The sequence below is a fragment of the Meles meles genome, chromosome 18 (assembly GCF_922984935.1).
Source record: "Meles meles chromosome 18, mMelMel3.1 paternal haplotype, whole genome shotgun sequence".
Lineage (NCBI taxonomy): Eukaryota > Metazoa > Chordata > Mammalia > Carnivora > Mustelidae > Meles > Meles meles.
In genome coordinates, this window is record NC_060083.1 from 38,551,208 (window position 1) to 38,575,004 (window position 23,797).

Below are 23,797 nucleotides of genomic sequence, written 5' to 3' on the forward strand. Positions count from 1 at the left end.
CGGGCGAAACCTTCTGCAGCGTGGAGCTCTGGGTAGCAATTAGATGTGCCTTTGATTAGCAAAAGCAGTGAAAAAAGTCATTACGGAGATGCGCCTAACTTCAAAAGCAGGCTCTCAGAACGCGGGTTCTGCTGGAGGAGGTGAAAAACGGTGTCCTTGGGGATGAACAGATTGGGAACCACTGGGCGAAGACATCGGAGGGTGGAACGAGGCCCCACAGCCCTGTCACAGGCTCTCTGAGCCTCTGACCTCCTGCCTGGTGCCTGGGGGCCGTGTCGGGGCAGCATCGGGGCAGCAGCAGCCTAAGGACCGGGGAAGGACAAGCAGGACCAGAGCCTTCCCAGGGACACGGCTCTCAAAGACAAGGACCCAACTTACTCCTGACCAGATCTCTGGCTTTTTTGGGAGGTGAGAGGGAGACGCTGGCGGCTAACTCAGGCCACGATTCCCAATCCTGCTGTTTGTAGCGATGACGTGGTCACCGCGATTACTTGACTATTAACGAGTCTGTTCAATTATTCACTGTTACATTTTTAAAACAAATCCTTTTCCCTCTCTGCTCCTCTCCTCCCGCTTGCTTGGATCAAAGTCTCCCCTTCAGACAAAAGGAGACGGGAGAGATTTGCAGCTCTAATAATCAAACGGTGTGACTGGGGGGAAGGAGCAGGAGTGGGAACGGGCAGCAGGGGGTAGGGCAGCTGGGCCCTTGGAAGCCCTGCGGGGAGAAGGAGGGTCCCCTCCTGGGGGTGTGGGAGGAAGGAGTGTGCAAGACCCTCACCTCCCAGTCCGGCGTAGCACAGGCCTAGAGGATGACTGACGCAGAGCCCGGTGCCCCAGGGACCCTCCGTCCCTCACCCCAAGAGGACGGAATCAATGAGCCAAGGACGGGGGAGCAAAGAGGACCTCGCGGCACGCGTGAGGCGGGCCTGGGGGCAGGTAGGGCCTGACCGCCCCCGGGCCTCGCCCTGGAACCCACAACCCCAGACGCAGTACCTGGCGCCGCGCTGGAGTTGCTGCCGGAAGCAATTACATCGTCCAGCATTAGATCTAAAAGAACGAAACACGACATCGGTCACTGGCTGGACCAGGCGGCCTGGCCGGGGCCCCCTCTAATCAGCACGCTCCCCCTTGCCTCCAGCCCTCACTCGGCCTATGAACGGGGTGCCCCGAGCACTAGCATGGGTGGCTGGTCCTAAGCGTTTGCTGGGCCCCAAACTCTGGCCCCAGCGCATTTGAGGGAGGCGAGCCACTGGGCCGGCTCCTCAGGGTCACAGGGGCAGGGGAAACAGAGGTGTGGGGAGGGGCAGGCCGCCTGTCATCAGAACAAATGTCCACTCCTACCCGCGCCTCAGCCGGGGCAGCACCTGAGAGAGCTCCAGACCCCAGAAGGGGAGCCAGCTGGTCAGGCAGGGCCAGAAGCGCCTCCTGCCAAAAACGTTCCATCTGGAGAGGCCTCGCTGCTGAGAAGGCAGACGGCAAGGAGGGGCGGGGCGGAGCAGGGGTGGGAGCGTGGCTGCTGGGGGTGGTGCCCCTGCTCAGCTTCAGACATCCACGGGGAGAGCCCAGGTGGGGTCCCTATCCCAGAGTCGAGCAGGGGGCATGGGGCACAGGCGTTGAGGATGTGGGACGTGGAGAACTGCACCACCCACCCCTGCCCAGAGGCCAGTATCTCCTCGCCATTGCCATGGGTCCTCCCACCCAAAGGGAGCTCTGGCCTGGTCCCTCCACCTCCCAGCCCTACCCCCTTCCCACTCCCTCCCCACGCTCCAGGTGCTCTAGGTGCCCCCCACCGGTAGCAGAAAATAGGGCCAGGGGCAGAGCGGAGGGAGGGCCACAGCAGCCCCAACCCCTTTGTCGGTACTCACATTTCAACAAACCAAAGGGAAAACTCAGAGCACTGCACACATCTTATTGGCGTGAGGAAGAAGGTTTATGACAGGGTGGAGGGAAGGAACCCCACAGACCAAACAGAGACAGACACAGAAAGTCTTAGAGAAACCCACACAGAAAGATACTCAGTGAGACGTGGGTTGTGACTGAGACAGAGTCACAGAGATGACTGAGTACGAGACAGGGACCCTGAAGACAGGGAGACAGGGGCACACACCCCTGAGAAACAAAGGGGTCCCGCGCCTGTTCCTTCTCTCGCATCCTTCCTGGAATCTGTGTCTTTTCCCTTAGTGTCGGCCCACCCCCGGTGTAAAAGCGTGTGCAGGGATGGGCAAGGGCCTCCTCCAACCAACACTGAGAGATGCTGGAGATCCCAGGTGAGGGGGCTGAGGGTTCTAAGGCCAGAGAGTCATGAGCTCAGAGTTCCTAAAACCTCACACCTGCCCTGAGAGATTTCCATGCCCCCCAACCCCTGGCTTGGGGGGAAAAAAAAAAGGACTGCCAGGAAGCTAGGGGCTTTTGCTGGAGATAGGGAGAGAGAGTGGGTCTGGGGTTCTCTCATGCATCGTCCATTTGTAAGTTCTGCTGAGGTCTTGCTCAGCAACTACAGACCCTAGGCAGGCACGGGTTCAAGGTGCTTGCTCCCCAAACCTGGGGCAGGCGAGTCTGGCACCTAAGCCAGTCCCTGGGTGTCTGGACACCGGCAGGCCCCAAAGCAGCAGGATTCTCAATCCCATGAGGCTCCTCTGCGAGGCGAGCTGGGAGGGGTCGTGCATCACCTTCTGCGCGGCATCCTCCGAAAAGTGTGATGCTGAGACCCGGGGAGCCCCGCAGGGTGGGGGGCGCTCCCCCTCCCCCATGGGGCCAGACTGGTCTGCTTCATGCGTGCTCTAAAGGCTGACATGCTCTTGAGGGGAAAGGAGGTGAGGAGGGGGGTGGGAGTGCCTTCTCCCGGCCTCCCCCCCTCCCCAGCCCCTGGTCCCCGGCGGTCACAAGGCCAAGGTCAAGCACGACTCAGAGAGATGTGGAAAGACTACCGACCAGCCATCTGCTTCTCCTTACTCCTTCTCTTTTTCTCCAGTCTCCGGAGACGCTTCTCCTCCCGCCGCCGAGCCTCCTCCTCCTCCTGGTGCTGCCGGCACTTGTGGAAGTTCTCCACCACCACGCCCACAAACATGTTCAGGACAAAGAAGGCCACAATGAGCAGGAACGAGATGAAGTACAGCAGCATCCAAGGGTTGTGGTTCATGACGGGCTGGTGGGGATCAGGAAGGACAGGTGGAGGCATCAGCCCGAGGAGGCGTCAGACCCGGCTGCCTCGGGTGCTTCCCCACAGCCTGGGCTCATTAAGACGTGCTCTGCAGACTTGGTTAGCAGAGTGATGTGGCTTTGGTGTTAAGCAGGAGGGAGGGGTGGGGACTGTGGCAAAGGAGCGGTAAAGGTATTCTATCAAAAGGGGCAGCTGCTTCCTTGTTCCTGTAACTCCTGCCCTGAAGGAATGCAAGCCCCATGTTCCCAGATCCTTAGACTAACCCTGAGCGGGCCCAGTTTTGGATTTGCACGTGAAATCCACTAATGTTTAGATGTTTGCCGCTATTCAAAAAGTGTAAACATGTAGCAATCCAACAAAACATGCCAGGATTTGGCCTGCAGGCTACCAGTCAAAAAGCCTCTGCTGTAAAGGGTGATGCCTCCTTGATGGCATTCTGTCAATCAGCCTCCCTCTTTCTGTCCAGGGCCTGCACCCCATCATGTCTAGAGTGGCCTGAACCCAAAGGTGGATCCTGCCTACCGTGGCCCTACCTGCTGGTCCACACCCACGGCATCCAGCCCGTCGTACATGATGTCCACCCAGCCGTCCTTCGAGGCCAGCACAAACAGGGACATCAGGGCCTTGGGGGAGGGGAGGAGGAGAAACCATCTGAAACCTAGGCTGTGTGGCCAAGCCACCTACCACCTGTCCCCAGAGCATCTCCTGGCAGCAGCTCAGGGAACCCTCGCCTTTCAGAGGTCAGGCTTGAGTCACACTGTGGGCCCCTCGAGAGCTCTCTGTCCCAGAGCTTTGTGGCTGGTGTGAAACCAGAGGAGCCCCGGGAGATGATCAAGGCCTCTGACCTTGGCCAGGTGGAGGAAGGGACACCAGAGCCCTGGAAATCCAGGAAGCAAAACGAGGCCGGGTCTGGGAAGCAAACCAGCAAACGTGAATGAGCAATTTCGTTTTCTACATGGCTCTGTTTTTGCTAACGTGGACGAGGAGGGAGTGCCTCGGCCGTATACATGTGTCCTGCCCCAGGCTAAGCAGACGCATACATCGTCTCGTCGCGCCCTTCCCACGAGCCTCCATGGAAATGCCAGGATGACCCACACATCCGCCAACGAGGCGGGGGCCCTGGCAAGTCAGCTGTCCCGCGCATCGTGACGCGCGGACTCGGGTTGTCTCCGGACGCCTGCGACCGCCACCCCCACCCCCACCTCGGAGCATGGAGCTCACCTGGCCGAGGTTGTCAAAGTTGTACTTGTGCCGGACCCACCGGTAACTGGCCTCAGCACAGTCGGATTTGTTGGTGATGTTCCTGGTGTCCTCACCTTGGCATACGAAGAACTTCCCTTTGAAGAGCTAGACACACACACACCACAGACACACACACACAACACACACACACCACACACACCACAGACACACACACACACCATACACACCACAGACACACACACCACACACACCACAGACACACACACACCACACACACACCACACACACCACAGACACACACACACCATACACACCACAGACACACACACACACCACAGACACACACACCACACACACCACAGACACACACACACACCATACACACCACAGACACACACACACCATAGACACACACATACACACACACACCACAGACACACACACACCACACACACATACCAGGAGATAGAGCTGAGTGAGCTGTGGCCACACGAAGCCCTGAGCTCCCCAGCCCCACCCCTCCCACACAAGCCCTGGGGCCCGAGAGCTCCCGCACACCCTGACTGAGGACCCGGTGGGCGGGCGAGTCAGGGGAACACCGACAGGAACCCTCCTGCAAGCACCCTTTCCTCTGGGCTCCTGGGAGCCGAGACTCTAGAGGAGAGAAGGTCAGTGGGGGAGGTGCTGGAGAAGGACAGAGGGAGGAAGGGGAACTGTCACTGGTTTTCTGCGAAGGGTGAAGCCTGCGGCTCTCCGGGTGGGGGTCCCTGGACCAGCAGCATTGGCATCATCTGGGAACATGCTAGAAATGCAAACTCTTGGGCTCACCCCACCCCCCCACCCCCGCTCTGGGGGCGGGGCCAAATGACGTGGTTTAATGGTGTGGCAGGCTAGGGATTATCGACTCCACTTTACAGATGAGAAAAACGGAGGCTCGGGGAAGTAAATTCACACTTAACTAAGGGTGAATAACCAGTAGGTGGCAGAAAGGGGCCTTGAATTCAGGTACTTCTGACTGGAAAGCTCCCCCTCCTTTTCTAACACACCAGGCTATGACTGTGGGTGGGGAAGGGAGTAGGGGGCTGGGAGGACAGGGACTCTTCGGCAAACAGCTGAGGATGGACCTAAGTCTACTGGAAAAGCCCAGGGCTGGGCTCCCAATGGCTACCTCTGCTCACTCAAGCCATTTGGACGTGAGGAAGGGGAAGGGGCACTGGCTATGCCAAGAGGCTCCACACAGGTTTGGCAAATGTACCCCAGCCTGGTCCCTGGGGCTGGAGAATTCTAGCAAACCAGGAACAGCCCTCTGCCCTGGGCAAAGAGGACACTCCGGGAAGCCAACGGACAGGAACGGGAGGGGCAGTAGCCACCCAGGAGCTACCCTGCCGCCCAGACAGCGGGCTGTCTGCCCTGAAGCCAAAACAGCTGCAGCCAGGGGGTTCTGGAAGGCTGGGGTGGAGGGGCTCCCCGGCTCCCGGGGGGGTGCTTGCTGAGTCCTGCAGGCAGCTCCTGATCTTTTCTCCCTCCCAAACCAGTTTCCTCCCTGGGCCAGAGGCCCAGTTTCCCCAGCAGCCCCCACTTCCTGCCTTGTCTGGGGTCTGCACCCTACTGCCCGCCAGCTTGCCGCTAACCTGGCCCAGCTGTCTGGGCCCTGGATCCCCAGCTCTGGCCTGCAGCCTGCTCAGCTCGAGCAGGGAGGGAGGGGAAGGGATCCCCGGGCCGGGGCCACTTCTGTCCTCCAGGGCACGGGGTAGGAGGGGGGCAGGAAGAACCGTCTGCAGCTGCCACCGGTCAGCAGCCTCTCTGAGGCCCTCGACCCCTTTGGGGACCTCTTCTAAGCTCTGAGTTTTCTGCAAAACGCTCAGGAGGTAAGGGGCACTGAGGCCTAGGGCCTCAAGGGAAGTGTCCCTGCTTATTCCTTTCTGGAGTCAAGACAGCAGCAGCAGCTGGAGCCTCAGCATCCAACCCAAGAAGAAAGCCACAAGTCGGGCTTTCACTGCCCCCCCCACCCCCAGGCCCCCACAAACCTGCACCCCCAGGATGCCAAAAATGATGAAGAAGGCACAACAGATGACCACGATGTTGCCGATGGGTTTCAGGGAGGACATCAGTGTTTCCACTACCAACTTCAGACCCTGGGCCCGGCTGATGACCCTGGGGAGGGACAGAGGGGAAAAAGAGGGCTTCTCTCAGCTCCGAAGCTCCCTGGTCCCTTGCCCTGCTGCCCTTACCACCCATCTGGGCTGACTGGTCCCCATCCTGGACTCTGGCTTTCAGGGCTCCCCGTGCAGGGTACTCCTGCCCCAATCTCTCCAAATCTCACCCCTACCTCCCCGACTACCCCCCTTCCACTCCCAGATGTCAAAGTATGGAATGGTGGGCTGGGGTGGGAAATCAGCTTGAGAGAGGTGGGACCCAGGGATGCAGTGTGTTGTGGGACAGGGAGGCTGACCTATGGGGGCATAGAGGGCGCAGGCAAGGAGGGGGTGGTGGTAGGAGGCGGTTGGCCTAGTCAGTTGGTATTGTCCTCATCCGTGGAAAGTTCTGACATGGGAGTGGGGGGTGGTGTGGTGGAGGGTGATTGTGGGACAGCGGATTCCCCGCTAGCAGAGTTAGCTGGCGGGTGGTCCCTGAGAGGTATGTGAGGGCAGGGAGAGGAGTCTATCACCTCCCCAGGGAGGACGGTCATCCCCCACTCCCAACAGTGACACCCAAAGGAGAGCTTCAGCTAAAGGCTAGGAGGGCCCTGCCTGCGGCCTCTTATATCGGGGTCTGCCCAAGGCCGGGGCATGGCAGCCTTGAGCAGACTGTCCTGTGAGGATGGTGACGGCGGGGGCATGCTCAAGGAGGGAAACCCCTGGGGCCACGGTTCAAGCCAAGCGATGCCAAGGTTCCCTGTGGGGGTCGCAGTCAGGAAGCAGGGGCTCCCGGGGATCTTGCTCCACTGCGGGCTTGTTGGAGCTGTCCCTAAGGAGGGGGCTTGGCCGGGGACGCACCTGAGTGGGCGCAGGGTTCGCAGCAGCCGTAGGACCCTCAACATGCCCAGGATCTTGGTGCCGCTGTCGGAGACCATGGACACCAGGATGTCGATGATGGAGATGAGCACCAGCAGCCCGTCGAGAACGTTCCAGCTGCTACGCAGGTACGCCTGCTCCCCGAAGCACCAGCCCAGCGCTACCACCTGGGGACGCCCGCGGCATCACTGTCGCCGCCGCCTCCCTGAAGTCCCCAGCCCGGTCCTCCTATTGGGATCAATCTCTCCAACCCTCTTCACCCCAGGAACCAGAGAGCCCCAAAGTAACACCGACCCCCTATTACCTTCACGGTCATCTCTGCCAGAAAGACTGCGGTAAAGATGTAATTGGAAAGGGTCAGGAAGATGCGTTCCTGCAAGAGACAGCAGGCACGTGTCACCCACTAGGACCCCCCCTTCGTAAGCCAGGGCTGCCCTGCAGACAGAACCCAGGAACCGCCTCCAACATTTGACTCAGGAAAATGACCCCCACCTTCCCCAACAAGGCAGGCGACCTCCTCTCCCCAGACCTCTCTGTCTCTCTCTCACACGCACAGCCAATGCCAGGCCCCCTGACTCACTTGCAGCTCTGTGGAGAGTCTGAACAGCGCTGCCTCCTGCCCCCCAAATGGCCTGGAGGAAGAATCGTTCCCCCAACCAGTGCTGTCATCTGAGTCCTGTATCTCGGAAATCCTCCGAACTGGAGCAGGGTTTACCTGGATCTCCGACCGCCCCCCTCTTCTCCTCCCTTCTCCCCGCACTTGCTTTCCTGCTGTGTGGCCCAGAAATGGAGCCACAGGGCCAGCAAGGAGCTTGCCTACAGCCTGGGCCTCCGTTGGCACCGTATTTATGGAGGCATGGGTGGGGGCAGGGCAGGAAAGAAGGTGACCCGGTCCCCTGAAGTCTGCAGGCGGAGTCCATCCCTCCGTGGCCAGGAGAGGGGTGGAGAGGACTGGAGAGGCAGCAGGCAGAGTGTGAGTGTCAAAGAGAGAAATGGGGGAAGGGAAAGAGAGATGCGGGTACGTGGCAGAGCGAGAGATAGAGGGGCCGAGGGGGAGATGGGGGGTGAGATGTGGTGACAGAGGCAGAGGGCTCTGCAGCAAAGCCTGGGGCAGGTGGCAGACACAGGGGCTGTGTGACCAGCCACCCTTGCTCCAACCCACAAAAGCTCCAGCGGTAGGGGTCCCTTCTCCCACCTATTTCCAGGCTGGTCCTCCATTCAAAAAGGTTCCTCCATCCCCACCCTGACCCAGTTGGAGCCCACCCTCTGGAGACTAGAAGCCCAGGAACCCAGAAATCTGAGGGGCCGTGTGGGGGTGCAGTGAGGAGGGGTGACACTCTGGGCAAGTGGGGCAAGATGCCGTAAGGGGCAAACACTGTCTGGGGTAGGGGCCTATGATGCCCAGCTGGGGAGACACAGCGCCCAGAACCAGCTGCGCCTGAAAACCTACTTGTTTGTGACCTGGCAGGATCAAGAGGAGCAAGGCGCGTCTCCCTCTCCCCAACTCTCCCTGGCCTGTGGGGTAGGCCAGGCAGGACGTCTCCCCCCATCAGCACAGAGGTCAAAGGTGAAACCCAGACCCTCTGCAAGGGAGCAGGGGAAACAAGACCACTCAGCCCCAGTGGGGCCTCTCTTGCTGTTTGTATCACTCCAACACTCACTGACCCACACCTGGGCCCCCAGGTCTCTGGATCCTGAGCACATGCTGTCTGAAAATTGCCCGGAGGCAATGGGGCTCACTTTTCACCCAGGTAAAGAGAAGGGCGCACCCCGCCCTCCCCAAGCTGGGCTGCTGTGGAACAGAAGGGAAACAGAGGCAGAGGCAGAAGATGGACACGGTGGACACGGGAGACAGCCCAGGGTGCCAGGTGCCAGGGAGGCCTACAGGAGACTCCTGGCTCCCTCCCTCCACGTCTCTCTGGGCCTCCCGGCCCCCGCCCCGCTGGCTCTCTGAGCGCTAACCCAGGAGGGGGCCGGCACCAAGCAGGCACTCCACAGCCCCCAGCTTTAGTCTTTGGTGACTCACAGCACTGTGGGGGTCGATCTTGGGACGCTCCATGGCAATGGTGATGCAGTTGAGGAAGATGATGACAAGGACCACATGGTCGAACATCTTGTGGGTGATGATTCGGTGACATAGGAGGCGGAACCTGCTGGAAGACAGGCGAATGCTAGGCAGGAGGTGAGCAAGATGGCGCTAAGAGGCCTTGCCCCGCAGCCCTTCCCCCTCCTGGGCCCTCCCAGCCCGGGGCCCCTCTCTCACTTGCCCCTAGGTCTGAGAATACTTCTGGCATCCCCGAGACGGGGTCACGGGCTCACCCCCCAGGAGGAGAGGTCAGGGACCCCCTGCTCACCTTGACTGAGGAGGGAAGATGTATGCCGACCAGGAGTCTCGCTCACGGCAGCAGGCAGGCAGCCGGGCTCGGATCCAGACTCTTATCCGCTCCCCTCTGCTCTGTAGAAGGATCACGGGACTTGTGTGCATGGCCGGGCCCCCAAGCTCCCCAAGCTTGCCCTGCTCGTCAGCAGTTCCACGGCACTCGCTGGCTGTCCAGCCTCTGCCATACTTTTCTTCCTTTTTTCCTAAGACCCCATCTCCCTCTCAGCCCCCTCTGGTCCCCTGAGCAGCACTCACTTTGGTAATCTCCCCCCCTTCCCCTGCACCCCCTCTCCCAGGCTCTCTGCTCTTATCCTCTCTGTCTCAAGCCCGGCCCCACCTGCCTGGGGCTTGGAAGCTGTGTCAATTATCAAACATTGTCCCCATCACAGCTTTCTGTTCAAAGACACACCTGGGACCAGGAGATGCTGGCCCCTTCTCCTCACGGGCTAACCCTGAGGTCCTAGGTCCCTGTGTCCCATCCCTGGGGTTAGAGGTGGTGGTGAGGGGCCCGAGGAGGGGGTGAATGGGTAAGGGCGGGTGTGAAGTCAAGGCTGGTGATGAGGTCAAGATAGGAGAGGGGAATGGGGAGGGCATGGGTTTGGAGAGATGAGTGATGGGTATTTCTGAGTCACAGGGGGAGGGCCATGAAAGATTCATACGCATCTGCCCGAAACCATCCATATCCACCAGCCCCGCAGATGATGAGGATCTGGGGCTCGGCAGGGCGGGCGTTGGGAGGGAAGGGGTTGCTTGGGCACTCAGCTTCAGGGCTGGCCCCTTTGAGATCCCTGGGGCGTGAGGGGGTATGGCGACAACTCCCTGAATGCCACAGAACAGGGACAGGCTTGTCCAGCTCCCCTCGCTCAAGGTCAGGGGTGAGAAGTCACTGTGCCCACGGGGGCCTCACCAGGTTGCCCTCGTCATCGCCATCGTCCCCGTCCAGTGGGGGGTCGTCGGGCCGCAGGGCCCGGGCCAGGCGCCCCGAGGCCGACTTGCCATTGCAGTCCTGGTGCTCGGAGGCTGAGCTGCGGCCGCTGGCTGTGCGATGCAGCGCGGGCACCCGCAGTGTGTCAGGCAGGTCAAAGGAGTTCTTGGCCTCCCGCTCCAGGGACCCCCCATGGCGCCGGTCACTGCCCGCCGGGCTGGTCCTCTCCTCTTCAGAGCTCTCCTCTTCGTCCTGGCTCTCTCGGCCCTCTCCCGACAACAGGGACCTCCGCTCCCCACTCGGGCTCCTCCGTTTCAGGCTGGGGGCGCGGCCCAAGCTATTCCGACTGGAGCGCCTGCTGGTCCAGCTGCTGGCTGCGCTCCAGGGGCTGTGTGGAGAGCTGCGGGCACTCGGCTGGTGGGGGGGGAGTCAAGAAGAGGGTAGTCACCACCAAGACCTCCGAGCCCTGCACCCCCTCCCATGCACGCTGTCTCCTGTGAACCTCCCTGGCATCACACCAGGTATCAAAGTGTAAGGAGGAGCCCTGGGTTCATATTACTTACTCCAACCAGCTGTGTGACCTTTGGCAAGTTACTAAACCTCTCTGTGCCTCCATTTCTCATCTGTACATGAGATATGACACTGAGGCCTAGTCCTCATTTAGCTGACTGGCAGTATAAAAAGGCAGCAGGAGCATGGGCCCTGACATCCTCTCCTGGATGAAAGGGCTGGCTGTCACCTGCTCACAGGACCCAGGGCATCCCACCAATCAGTTTGGCCATCTGAGACTCAGATTGCGTTTCTAAAATGGGGATAATGAAGATGCCTCCCTCATAGGCTTGTAATGAGGATTCAATGCATTTAGAATGTTTATGAGTGGCGTCTTAGAACAGTGCCTGGTCCAGGGCGCCTGACTGGCTCAGTCGTTAAGCATCTGCCTTTGGCTTAGGTCATGACCCCAGGGTCTTGGGATCGGGCTCCCTGCTTAGTAGGAAGCCTGTTTTTCCCTCTCGCATTCCCCCTGCTTGTATTTCCTCTCTCGCTGTCTTTGTCTGTCAAATAAATAAATTAAATCTGAAAAAAAAAAAAAAAAAAAAAAAAAAGAACAGGGCCTGGTCCAGAGTCAGTGGGGTTTGCTATTCTTACGATGGGGTATTAAGAAGATAAGGACCACTCTCCCTTTCCAAAACGGGACTCAGAGGCTGAGTCTCATACAGTCACTGAGTTAAGGGACAGAAGGGTAGGATTAGAACATGGCTCTTCTGCCCCCGGGGGCCAGCCCTACTGACCTCCCTGGGGGTTGTCCAGCCTGGGGCTCAGAGGCCATGCCCTCGGGCCCATCTGCTTCCCTCCTCTGTTCCCTCCTGATGTCTGCGCATCTCCCACTTCCCGGCATTCACAGGCACCCCTTACCGGTGACTTCACCTCGTGGGCTGCCCCGGGCTCAGCAGACCCGCTGCTGCTGGTGCGGCGGGAGGCGGGGCCTGGCACCTCCGCCAGGCCGGTGCTCGAACTCTTGGGGAGTGACATGGGCGTGGCAGCCGTGTGGATGATAAGAGGGGGCAGCAGGTTCCTCCGCAGCTCTGGGGGCTCCCCTAGGGACACCACTGCTGGGGGAGAGAGAGTGAGACCTGAGACCACCCGAGGCCGGCCCAGGGCCGGGGACCGCTCCCCCAGGATAAATACTCACAGGCCAAGCGCTTCTTCCTGTCTCCATTGCCATCCAGGCTGGGTGAGAAGAAGTCAGGCTCTGACTCGGACTTGGTGGCATCTCCCTAGGGTGGGGGAGCAGTGGGCCGTTAGGGCCCCGGCCGGGCAGGACTTAGTGGGAGGGACTCAGGTCTCCCTGTCTCCACACGCACACACCACATATAGGCTACGGGAACCAGCAACCACGGCACGAGACATGCACTGGCACAGGCCAGACCACGCAGGTATGGGGCCCAGAGCTCCCCAGGGCCCCCGACCCCCCTGCCTCCCACCAGCCACACCTCAGAGAAGGCCACGGCTCACCCCAGAGCCCGCGACATAACCAGCCTGGCTGGGACTGGCTCCAGGAAGGGCTGAGGGGAGAAGGGAGAGTGAGCCGGCAGGTGGGTGGCAGAGGCCAGAGGGAGCTGGGGACCTAAGTGAAATGGTCACTAGAGCCTAAATTCCAACTTGAGCCTCTGCTTTCCTTCCATGGCTGCCCTACCCTGGGCCTCCGACCTGAGGACCCCAGAAGGCGATTGAAGGACCCCAGACAGAGCAACTCAGCCCAAGGAGGTCACTGCAGGGCCTCTGCTTCGTCCCCTTGTCTTCCCCAAGACCCCACCCCTTCCCCTTGGCCCCATTTGTACCTCCATCCCTGTCTCTGGGGCAGTTTTTCCTTCTTAGCAGGTCAGTAGGTTCCCTCATAATTACGCACTTCTCCTTAAGAAGTTATTAAGAAATACTTGATTGCTACTTTTGATAAGGACATAAATATTGTGTAATTGGCATCTCAGGGGATCATTTTCATTAACTCGGTTTACATCCCTAACGAGGCCTTTAATTATCGAGCGGGATCTCCGGGGGGCTGCTCGGGATACACAGCACTGTGGGGTCCCGCAGGGATCCTGGCTCCAGCCCGCAGTTCCCGCGCCCATGCAGGAAACGGCGGAGCAAAGGCTCGGCATGGGCGCCAGAACGTGTCCGGGAACACCTGCCGGGCCTTCTAGGCAGTCAGGGGACCAGAGACTAGGAAGCGGGTTTAAAATTCTGGAACCTTCAGGCAAGAAGCACCTCCACCCTCACATCCTCCAAAGACTTGTCCTAAGCTGAGGCAGCTTGTGGGGGTCTCCAATAGGGGCTCAGGTCAAGAGGGAGGGGAGAGAGATGGGGGAACACGGTCTGTGGCCACGGATCCCGAGTCCACAGAGGCCCAAGGACGTGGACTCCTCAGGGACCTCAGCGTAGGCACACACACGCGGTGTCCCCCACACGTGCACACAGACGATTCTAAGTCCCTTCCTTCTCCCGCCCCTCCACCGGTCCAGCAGGGGACGGGAACGGTGCCCTTTGCAGGTTGATGGGGGCAGAGGCAAAGAGACTCCTCCTCTCAATGTCCTCTCAGGGAGGGGTGCAGGGGGAAGGGACTTAAAATCGAAGCAAACCTCACGACACCAATGACCACCACAGCTACCACAGTTGCACAGCAGCTGAGCGTGAACACGACCACAGAGACGCGGAGGCAGAGTGGAGGGGGCACAGGGCACGGGGAAGAGGGGCATGCCGACTCGTGATCGCGTACCTACCCCCTGGGAGTCGACAGGCAGCTGAATACAGCTTAACTGTCCACTCGCATCTTCCCGTTTGCTGATTTCCTACAGGGAGACGGGGAGGCAGGGGACGGGCGCTGGTCACAGGCGCTCAGGCTTTCAGACATCAGCAGTGTCGAAAGAGGATGAAGAAAAGGGTGGTGCAAACCAGGCGGGGGTGGGAGGGGGACGAGACACCAGGGGTAGGGGAGGAGGAGAAAGGGGACAGAAGGGCCTTCCAGAATTCAACCACAGGCCCTCGGGCCAGAATGAATCTGAAGGGTGAGGGCAGAGGCCAGGAGGATGAGGAAAAGGGCAGGGAAGGAGACTGAGCGCCCGCCCCCCACCCCGCCCGATAATCCTAATAATGACAGCTACTGCTCACTGAGGGCGTATCAGCCCTCCCAAAACTGCCTTATTAATGCCACCAGCTCGCCTCTCGAAAGGTGGGAAGGGAGTACCATCAATGTCCCTTTAGGGGAAACACCTGAGGTTTGGAGAAGCTAAGACAACTGCCCCAAGGCACGCAGAGAGTAAGAGGTACATCTGGGCCTTGCACCTGAATCTCCAGCTCGCCTTTTACTGGCCCCCCACTGGCAGGGGGCTTGGAAGATGGGCAGACAGGGTGGGAGGGAGGAGGGGACGGAGGCAGAGGCTGGGAGCTGGAACGGGCTTCTCCACTCCCACAGGCCCAGCCTGCGTCCCTCCAAATCAGACCGGGTCCAGCTGCTCCCACTGGGATGGGATGTGACAAGAACACTGGGATGACAGCTATGATGTTGTTTAATATCAATTAATGGCCTCACACAGGGCCTGCCGCCTGTTCATTTAATTAAGTGTGTGGATGATGAATATACAGGCATTCAGGGCACTGCCCCCTGCAAGTCGGGAAATCAGCGGAGCCAGCCCAGCCCCCTGGGGCTCCACCCTCTTACCTATTAGCCAGGTGGCAAGGCCAACTGGGGGCAATTCTTGAGCCCTCCTGCTAGCGATGCCCCACAAAACGGGGGCGGCCACTTCCTCCACCGAGGTGGGTTGCCTCATTTGTAAAAAAGCCGACCATCACAATAGCAAAAAAGCAGCCTCTCCTGCCAGATTGCGGGGCTGCCTCAACGTGACACGTTCAACCCCCTGAAACTCATACACGAGAGGCCAGGTGTTTCTGGAGGCATCCAGGTCACTGGCATTGAGTGACTGGGCCTCCTCTTCCCCATCCAGGTGCTGGCCTGCTGCATGCAGGACAGTGGGCAGGTGGGCCAGCCCCTCCTGTGGATACCCCAGGGCCATGGAACTGCTTCCCCCGACCCTCATCCCCCAGAGGAGGGTGGATCCGGACCTCCTTTCTCCATCCCACTCCAGACCTGAAGCACCAAGCCCTGAGTGGGACCCTCCCCTACAGACATCTCTGCTTGGCTGGTTGAGGAGGCTGTGGCCCCAGGCCCAACCCTGCTCCCCTCAGGCTGGGACAGCCACAGGCTCCCAGCAGGGCCAGAATGACCTGCCTGCATCCCCAGCAGCACTTTCACTGCTGCCTAGCAACCAGGCTGGCCCCTGGCTCCTCAGCACTCCATTTAACAAGGTGTTTGCTGAAAGGGGTGGCGGTGGGGAGGGGGCTCTCTGCTCAGGGCACCTCCAGGCCAGCAGAGAAGTAGGCTCAGGGTGTTTTCCATGTCCCTCTATGGAGTTCCTTAGGAATTTTCCTGAGGACATCTCAGCCATAAGGATTGATGGGTTGGAAGGGGCTGCAGGACCCCTGTCCCCTCTCGGCTCCTCTTGCCACAGGCTGAGGGCTGTGGCTGAGAGCGGGGGGCGTCCACAGAGATCCTGGTTCTTAGGGGAGCACGGTGGCACCCCTTAACTTTCCAGGCCCCAGGGAACCCCCAAGTGCATGCCTTGGGCCTCCCCACAAAGAGGCCCAGACATCTCCACAAGCAGGCTGCGCCTCCCCCCAGCTGTCCTCACCGCCACCCTACGGGAGGAAATGCCATCCCGGATCACTACAGAACCCGCGTGGCTGGCAGCAGGAGAGGGCCGGCATGGACCAGATGCGCCCGCGCCCCCCCAGCCCAGCCGGCCTACGGGGAGCGGCCCGCCCTCGCCAGGCTGGGAAAGAGTCGGAAAATAGATTTTTGTTTTTCCACCGTGTGCCGAGTATTTATAGACCAGGCCGCAGCGGGAGTTTCCATCCGGGTCACCCGGAGAGAACTGGACCAAGAGCTTTTCTACGCCCAACCTGGAGCATTTCTAGGTTGGGTCAACCTGCCTGGGAGAGATGCCCGGAGGCTGGGCTGGGCTGGCCCGGAGCTCAGGGGAAAGGGGCAGAGCCGAGGGACAGGAATGGCACGCCGCCCTTTGGGCAGAAGCTGAGCCCGGGCACAGCAAGGGCAGGATCAATGCAAATCAATATTAATTGATGACGCCGCCTGTGACGAAGGTGACGGAGCCTGGGCTGGAAATAGGACGCTCATCTCTGCCATGCCTGCAGCTAATTGGGCTCATTTCTCACCCTGGGCAGCTTAGCCCCGCCCGGGCCCTGGTGGCATCTTCATCAGCTCAGCTGGAGCTCAGATGACTTGCACGCACACTTCCCCCCACCCCTCGGCTCAGACAGATCCCCTCCGGATGTCCCTGAGAGCATCCATGCTTGGTATCCAGCCGCACCCTCCCGCCCAACTTCTCCAGCTCCCCAGGGAAGGGTCTAGTCAACTTTGATACTGAAGCCCAGCCGAAGTCAGCCGCTGACCTGGGCCCAGGGGGTCCCCCACAACCACCCTGTCTCCCTGGGGCCAAGGGGCTGCCCGAGACCTTGAACCTTCCGCCCTAGCTCCCCACCCCCACCCCAACGCCCAGCCCGATGGGCCTTTTCTGAGAGACCTCCCAGGCTCCCACAGCTGACTGCCTCGGGCAGGGGGTTACCTCCGCCTGGAAGCCCTCCACCAGAATGGCGACGAGCAGATTGAAGAGCACGTAGTTGCCGAAGGTCATGAGGGCAATGAAATAAAGGGCAGCCCAGGACGACGTGGAGGCCATGCCGTTGTAGAGCACCTTGTTCCAGTCCTCCTGGGTCAGGATCTGCAGGCAGGGGCTGGGGCTCAGTGCCCTTGCCTGGGAGCACCGCCCTGCCCCCAAACCCTGTCCAGCCCTGCCTGGTTACCCTGGCACCTGAAAGACAGTGACGATGGCCCAGAGCAGGGAGTCGAAATTCTTCCGGTCCGGCAGCGTGTCCCCGTCCCTCTCAGATGCAAACTTGCAGCCGAAGAGATGCATGCCCAGGATGCTGAAGACACAGGAGCCACAAGACAGGGGTCAGGGCAGCAGCGCCCCCTCCCCCCCGCCCCTCAGGCCCTCCCCGCCGCCAGCACGGGCACCGCACCTGTCCTCACCTGAAGATGAAGATGAAGAGCATGAGCAGCATGCAGAAGGTGGCCACGTTGTCCATGGTCTTCATGAGCACCACGAGCTGCCGCTGCAGCGCCGGCAGGAAGCGCACCAGCTTCAGCACCCGCATCAGGCGGAAGGTCCGCAGCACCGACAGGCCACCCCCCTGCTGGCCCACGATCTCCCACACACTGCAAGGAGGGCAGGGAGCCTGAGCCCCTGCATGCTCTCCCTTCCCCCTGCCCCTCCCTCAGAGAGGGCCTGGCAGCATTGGAGGGCCAAGACAGGCCCACACGGCATGAGCACAGGGGGGCACAGGTGGGCCCCCGGGCCTCCAGACAGGAGCCCCTGAGAGGGACAGAGGGGACGGTTCCAGCCCTCTCCACCCTCAGGCCCGAGATCACACACCCGGGCTGCTGAGAGCCCTTTCCCAAATTCCAGCCAAGGCTGCGGCGTCTGGTTACGGAATGTTGCTTTGTTCTCTCCTAATGAAATCAAAAGCCGATTCCAGAAAGCAATAAGGCAGCTCTCCTGACCCTTGGACCAAGGGGGACAGAGCACTTTCCCAGGGTCTTAGAAACCCTAAAGCAAGTGGCAGGAGTCTGAGATGGTTTCTAAGCACTTTGCAAGCAGGGACGGCTGGTCTGGCCTTACACCTCCTTCAACTCCTCTGCAAAGCCAACTCCCCAGTCCTCACTCACACCGGGCCTGCATGGGGTCAAGGGCAAGAAGTGGAGAGAGGAGAGTGGAGACCAGACAGGGGTCTGGTCAAAGGAGACATGAGGCCAAGTTCAGCCTGAGCAAGGTAGGGCCGAGAGAGGCTGGAGGGGATCACCCTCCACCGGGGGAGCGGCAGGGCCTGTGGGTTAGTGCGGGGGCGGGGGCTGACTCCAGACTCCCAGAAGCCATGCAGAGGAACAGGTTGCCCCACGGGCATTCCTCTAGGTGAGCGACAGTGGAGGGGCGGTCCTACCTGATGACAACAATGACACCATCGAAGATGTTGTAGGGGTTCTTGATGTAGCCAAAGGGACCGTACACCAGCAGCTTCAGCAGCATCTCCAGGGCAAAGAGGCTGGTGAAGACGATGTTGCTGATTTCCAGAGCGTTGGTCAACTCCTCGGGCTGCAGGGCAGGGTGGGGAATGAAGCAGCCAGCGCTCATCCCCGAGCCCCTCATCCCTGTTCTCCCTAGCACCGGGCGACTGGGAGAGGAGACGTAGGAGTAGCAAGCTGGGGCTGTGTGGGTGAGCAGAGGGGCCAAGGTAGTGGGGGACACTCAGGCTCCAGGGGAGGACCCTCCCCCAAAGGGTCCATGATGAAATGCATTCACGGGTGGCTGCCACACAAAATCCCAGGTCTGGGTCTCAGATCCCGGAACCATAGGGCTGAGCTGTAAGTCGTGCCCACCTCCCGCTAGGACCCCCGAGACCTGTCTTGTCCCATGCTGCCATGCCAGCCTGGCAGGCCAGGACCAGCAGCACAGTGACGCTGGCCAATGTCAGAGGGTGATTGCCAAGGCCCCACACGCCTACACAAACACACAGCCACACGCAAAGTCACGTGTGCTCTACGATTACTCTGTGGACTTGGCAGCCTTCTCCTGGACAACTGTTGGCTACGCTGCTTCCTTCCAGACACATGCATACACTGCACAGCCCCACATGGTCCACACACAAATACACGTGTGCTCACAAGCACGTGAACATGCAGGCACATGCACAAAGACGCACGCATGTGTGTGCAAACATGCTGATGGGCAGAAGGGAGACTCACAGGAGGGTTGTCATAGACAAGGAGGCACCGGGAGCTGCTACCTGAGACCTGGACGTCTGGTTAATTCCCAGCCTGTACCCTGTCCACTCACTGTGTGACCCCCAGCAAGATTTTCCACCTCTCCGGCCAAATGTAAAACACTGGTGGTCATCCCTTCTATGCTTCTACCCACGGTCTGATCTTGGGACCAGAGATGCATCCTAGAGCGCTCAACAGAAACGACACATGTCTGCTATTCCAGCTCACTAGTTACCTCGCCCCCCTCCTTCTGTTAATATGAAGTGCCTACTGTATGCCTAGCAGTGCCTCAGATATTAAAGGAACTGCAGAAACACGCCCACTGTGCTTCCTGCCTCCCGGAGCCCAGAGTCTCGCTGGAAACAGGTTGTGCGCAAAATAGCCGAATAACTACAAGTGGCCTGAGATTCTTAGATGCCAAAATAAATTATCCAGACTGTGAATCCAAGAGCCTAGGGGAGAGACGGTGAGGGAGGAACACGCTGGGAAAGCCGTGGTCAGGAGGCAGCGCTTGAAAGGGACTCTGAAGGGTACGTGGGGTGTCTCCAGGGAGAGGGGCGCAGAAGGCACCACACGGTGGAGCACAAGGAAGGAGCCATGTTTGGGGACAAAGAGAGGGGCAGGGCTGGGCTGAGGGCTGGAGATGCGAGAGACCTGGTTGGCTCAGTGGAGCCCACTGTCTACCTTATGGGTTGTCTGGATCCCCCAAAAGCCCAAGTTTCAAATCAGCTTAAGAAGTTCGAATAAAGGGGCCTGGGTGTCTCAGTGGGTTAAAGCCTCTGCCTTCGGCTCAGGTCATGATCCCAGGGTCCTGGGATTGAGCCCCACATCGGGCTTTCTGCTCTGAAGGGAGACTGCTTCCTCCTCTCTCTCTGCCTGCCTCTCTGCCTAGTTGTGATTGATCCCAGGGTCCTGGGATCGAGCCCCGCGTCGGGCTCTCTGCTCAGCAGGAAGCCTGTTTCCTCCTCTCTCTCTCTCTGCCTGCTTGTGATCTCTATCTGTCAGATAAAGAAATAAAATCTTTAAAAAAAAAATAAATTAAATAAATAAATAAATAAATAAATAAATAAATGAACAGGTCCATCGGCCACCTCTCCCTGCTGACCCAGCTGTCTCACCTGGTGGGCTGCCCAGGGAGGTCACCCAAGCATGGAGCCAGGCCAGGGAGCCACCAAATGTATCCTAATGGCCTGACTTTAGGGGACCAGCCTGGGTAGGGGATACCTGGTAGGAAGGGCTTTCTGAATGGCAGGTGAGGAGTGTTTGGGGGTCAGTAGCTACTCCGAAGTAGAGACGTTCTCAGCCTGTGCTTGGATTCTTTCCAGAGGCAGCCCTGGAGGGCAGAACCAGGGTCAGCAGGCAGGGCTGAGAGCCAGCAGCGGGGGCCAAGTGTGGCAAGGAGCCCATGGGTCTGGCAGATCTCGAGCCAATCCTTGTTCCCCAGACTGCAAGCGGGGCCTGGAGAGGGCACTGTCCCTTGACCTAGTGCGTGGGGCGCAGAGAAATAGGACCTTGGTTCCCCCCAGCACAGCACAGCGCGGGTGATGGGGAAGGGTCACAGTCAGGACAGCGGGAGCTCAGGGCTCAGACCCCTCCTGATGAAGCGGATTTCTGCTCTAGGCTGTCAAGTGCCATCTGCCAGGGGGCCATGGTCATCGAGCCTGCCTCCCCATCACTGTGCCACCTGCCCAACTGTCCATCCTTGCATTAGATAAAGGTGATAAGCACAGACCACACAGGTGCGACGCCAGCACTGGGCATGTAGAGGGGGTATTTCTGGCCTTTCCTGATATCATCCAAGGGGGTCACAATTGTCTGTGCCTGATGACTCTTGGCCCAAGGACACCTGCACACCGAGCAGGAACCTCATCAGAAAGATTAGCACAGGACTCCCCCAAGGCCTGCGTCTTCGGTCCCAGTTAAAGGGGCGGCCACAAAGGTTGGAGTCCCCACCGCAACCCTCCAGGCAGCTTTGGGACTGGAACAGCAGGGGGAAAGGAGAACCAGGCGCTGTCCCTCAGCCTGCCCTCCATCTCCTGCGCACGCTCCCTGCGCACACCTTAGGGCCATGCCCATTTCCTCCCAGGGCTCCGGTATCCCCTCATAATCCATGGGAAAAGGCTCTCCTCCCCGAGACAGGTCTGCCCAAGTTACTAAATTGGAGGCTGGGAATGTTCTGCAGATGCAGGACCAGGACACAGAGACACAATCTTAGCAACACGGTTGCCCCAGGGACCAGAGCCATGATCACAACCACTGCAGCAGCAAAGGGGAGGGGAGGGAGCAAACTTCTGCTAGTCCACTCCCAGGGCTCTGCACTGGCTGATCCCTCCCTCTCAGGATTTCATTTCCTCCTGGCCTTGAAGACAGCCGGGTAAACTGAGGCTCCGAGAGGTATGGTGACCTGATGGAGCTGGCTTAGGAAGGTACAGAGCAAGGGATGCTGGCACGTTCCCCTGCATCTTCCCACAATACACCCCCCTCCCCCCCAGAACCTGTGCAACTGCACACAGGCCCATCAGCCGCCCCCTCCCGAACTCTCCCCTGCTGCCAGCAAGTCCCTTCTCAGGTCTGGACTGTATCCTCCCTTCTGTTCATGGACATCAAGGCCCCGTGGGGGCTTTAGGAAGATGAGGCCAGGCAGTCTGAGTTTCCCCCTACCCCCCCGCCCCAGGAGAACCCAAGCTCTTCTCTGTAATTGTAATTTACAATTACAAGCTAACTGTAAACCTCCCATCTCCCAACACTCCCTCTCCCCTCAGCCTGTCACCTTGGAACAAACGTAGCCCCCTATAAACTGCTCCAGATTTCCCAGCACCAGGACTCCCCTGAAATCCATCACACCTCCAACAACCAACCCCTAATGGGCCCACTGTCACATCACAGTGTGGGGTTAAACCAGAGTGTGGGTGGCCTGCCAACTCTGAGCCTTTCTACCTGTGTGACCTTGGGCAAGTCCCTTAACCTCTCTGATCCCCAGCGGCCTCTTCTGCTCAGCAGGGCAGCCTCACCTCATGGCCGGGCTGCTCTACAGGACACAGGAGTTAAAGACTGTGAAAATACCCAGCCCCGAGCCACGCTCAGCCAGCCCCATGGGCACTGACAGCAGAAGCGGGCCTCACACGTGGCAGGATGGGACACCTGCAAGGCTGCACCGAGCACCATGCTGGGGCAAACACCGAGAGCATCCCAGGAGCTCAAACCCAGCTGGGGTCAGCATCAGTGAGGAGTAGAACCCTGCGGAGGGCGTCCCCGGCGGAGGGGAGCATGAGCAGAGGTGTGGAGCAAGAAATGCACCGAGACAAGGATCCAGTGGTTCTCCCAGGTCAGAGGGTGGGAGGGGTCCATGGGGGACACAGCTGCAAGGCTAGCAGGGCCCAAGCAGGATGGCCTTGACTCTGCTCCACCGCCAGGGCTGGACTTGTCTCTGCCCACCACACTGCCACTGGGGCTTCTAGGGAGAGGGAAGGGAAGTGCAGAGCGCTGTATTAAGAAGATTAATCTGGCTGCAGTGGTAGCAGCATGCTGACGGCTCAGAGACACGGAGAGATGGAGACCAATTAGGGGGCTACTGCAGCGGTCCAGGCAGGAGGCCTGGGAGCTGGCTCCGGTACTCAGGGAAGGCGAGTGGGGCACACAAGCCGGGTGACCGCTGAGCAGAAGCCTGTACGGGTCACCCCAGCCCTGCCCAAGCACCCCCTGTATCCTCCTCTCCTCAGCTCCCACAGCTCTGCTGACCTGGAAATCTCTGCTCCCCAGTGCTGACTCCCTGGCTCACTTTCCCTCGGCTTTTGACAGTCCTGCCTGCTGCAGCCCCACACCCGGAAGGGGAGGTCCAGGCAGGGCCTCAGTGAGGGGGCAGGGGTCACTGGGACCTCTTCCTCCTTCCTCCTCCTCCTCCAGGGGAAGTCAGGAAACCCCTGGGTGGTGGGTGCTTTCCAGGAAAGTCCACAGGCACCCCCCTACAGATCACGGCTTGCTCTCCGGACATCCCAGGAGCTCTCCAGCGAGGAACTCTGTCTCTCTGGGCTGATCTCCTTCCAGGCCCTCATGTCCCCGGGGCCCCAGTGCCCCCTAACTAGGGGTGGCTTCAGCACCCCCCCACAATCTCCTGCCAGCTCCTCAAAGCCGCCCCAAGTAAATACACAAGCAGAGTAGGCCCAGGGCACCCCCAGTGCTCACTCAGTCTGGAGACGGCCAGCCCGAAGCCCCCGTGACCTCATCCCCTGGAGCTGGGACCCCCACCCCTCCCCTGTCAGAACCACGTCTGGGCAGAGCCCATGGTGCGTCACCGCGAGCTGCGGTGAGGCTGCCCTCATGCCCCAGACCTCAGGGGGGGCGTCAACCCCCCCCCCCCCACCTCCACTCCTGCGGCAGCTGAGGAATGGCTGAGCATTGCTCGGTCACGAGCCTGTGCCAGCTGGATGGGGCAAGGCCAGCTGGGGGTCTCACGGCAGCTAGCCACCTTCCCTCACCACCCTCTGCTGCTGCGGCTTGGCCTCTCCCCAGCTGGAGCTACTCCAGACCCTCCTCCTCTCTCTGCCGCCCCCCAACACTGACCCTATCCCCTCTCTCCGGGCCCTACTGCAGGGGGCTCCCCGGCCCTCCCCGCAAACACTTCTGCGACCTGCAGCCTCCTCTCTCCTCCCCTCCTCCGCCTGCACCT

At 60.0% G+C, this 23,797-nt stretch overlaps 1 protein-coding gene across 27 annotated transcripts in view; it reads right to left on the reverse strand.

Moving 5' to 3' along the window:
- CACNA1G (calcium voltage-gated channel subunit alpha1 G) overlaps positions 1 to 23,797 on the reverse strand; it is a 61,974-nt gene that overhangs the window by 14,825 nt on the left and 23,352 nt on the right. For 4 of the 27 annotated variants that reach the window (XM_045985230.1, XM_045985224.1, XM_045985222.1 and 1 more), the window contains exons 10-26: positions 18,312 to 18,463; positions 17,344 to 17,529; positions 17,123 to 17,237; positions 16,877 to 17,032; positions 13,958 to 14,026; positions 12,373 to 12,457; positions 12,096 to 12,292; positions 10,665 to 11,096; positions 9,732 to 9,832; positions 9,404 to 9,527; positions 7,682 to 7,750; positions 7,360 to 7,544; positions 6,391 to 6,517; positions 4,382 to 4,507; positions 3,694 to 3,783; positions 2,953 to 3,145; positions 994 to 1,047 (exon numbers count right to left, since the gene is read on the reverse strand). In XM_045985230.1, the coding sequence (XP_045841186.1) occupies positions 994 to 1,047; positions 2,953 to 3,145; positions 3,694 to 3,783; positions 4,382 to 4,507; positions 6,391 to 6,517; positions 7,360 to 7,544; positions 7,682 to 7,750; positions 9,404 to 9,527; positions 9,732 to 9,832; positions 10,665 to 11,096; positions 12,096 to 12,292; positions 12,373 to 12,457; positions 13,958 to 14,026; positions 16,877 to 17,032; positions 17,123 to 17,237; positions 17,344 to 17,529; positions 18,312 to 18,463 (2,461 nt within the window). Of the gene's footprint in view, positions 1 to 993; positions 1,048 to 2,931; positions 3,146 to 3,693; positions 3,784 to 4,381; positions 4,508 to 6,390; positions 6,518 to 7,359; positions 7,545 to 7,681; positions 7,751 to 9,403; positions 9,528 to 9,731; positions 9,833 to 10,664; positions 11,097 to 12,095; positions 12,293 to 12,372; positions 12,458 to 13,957; positions 14,027 to 16,876; positions 17,033 to 17,122; positions 17,238 to 17,343; positions 17,530 to 18,311; positions 18,464 to 23,797 lie in introns of all 27 variants that reach the window. The other 23 variants (XM_045985231.1, XM_045985223.1, XM_045985212.1 and 20 more) reach the window with 9 other exon arrangements.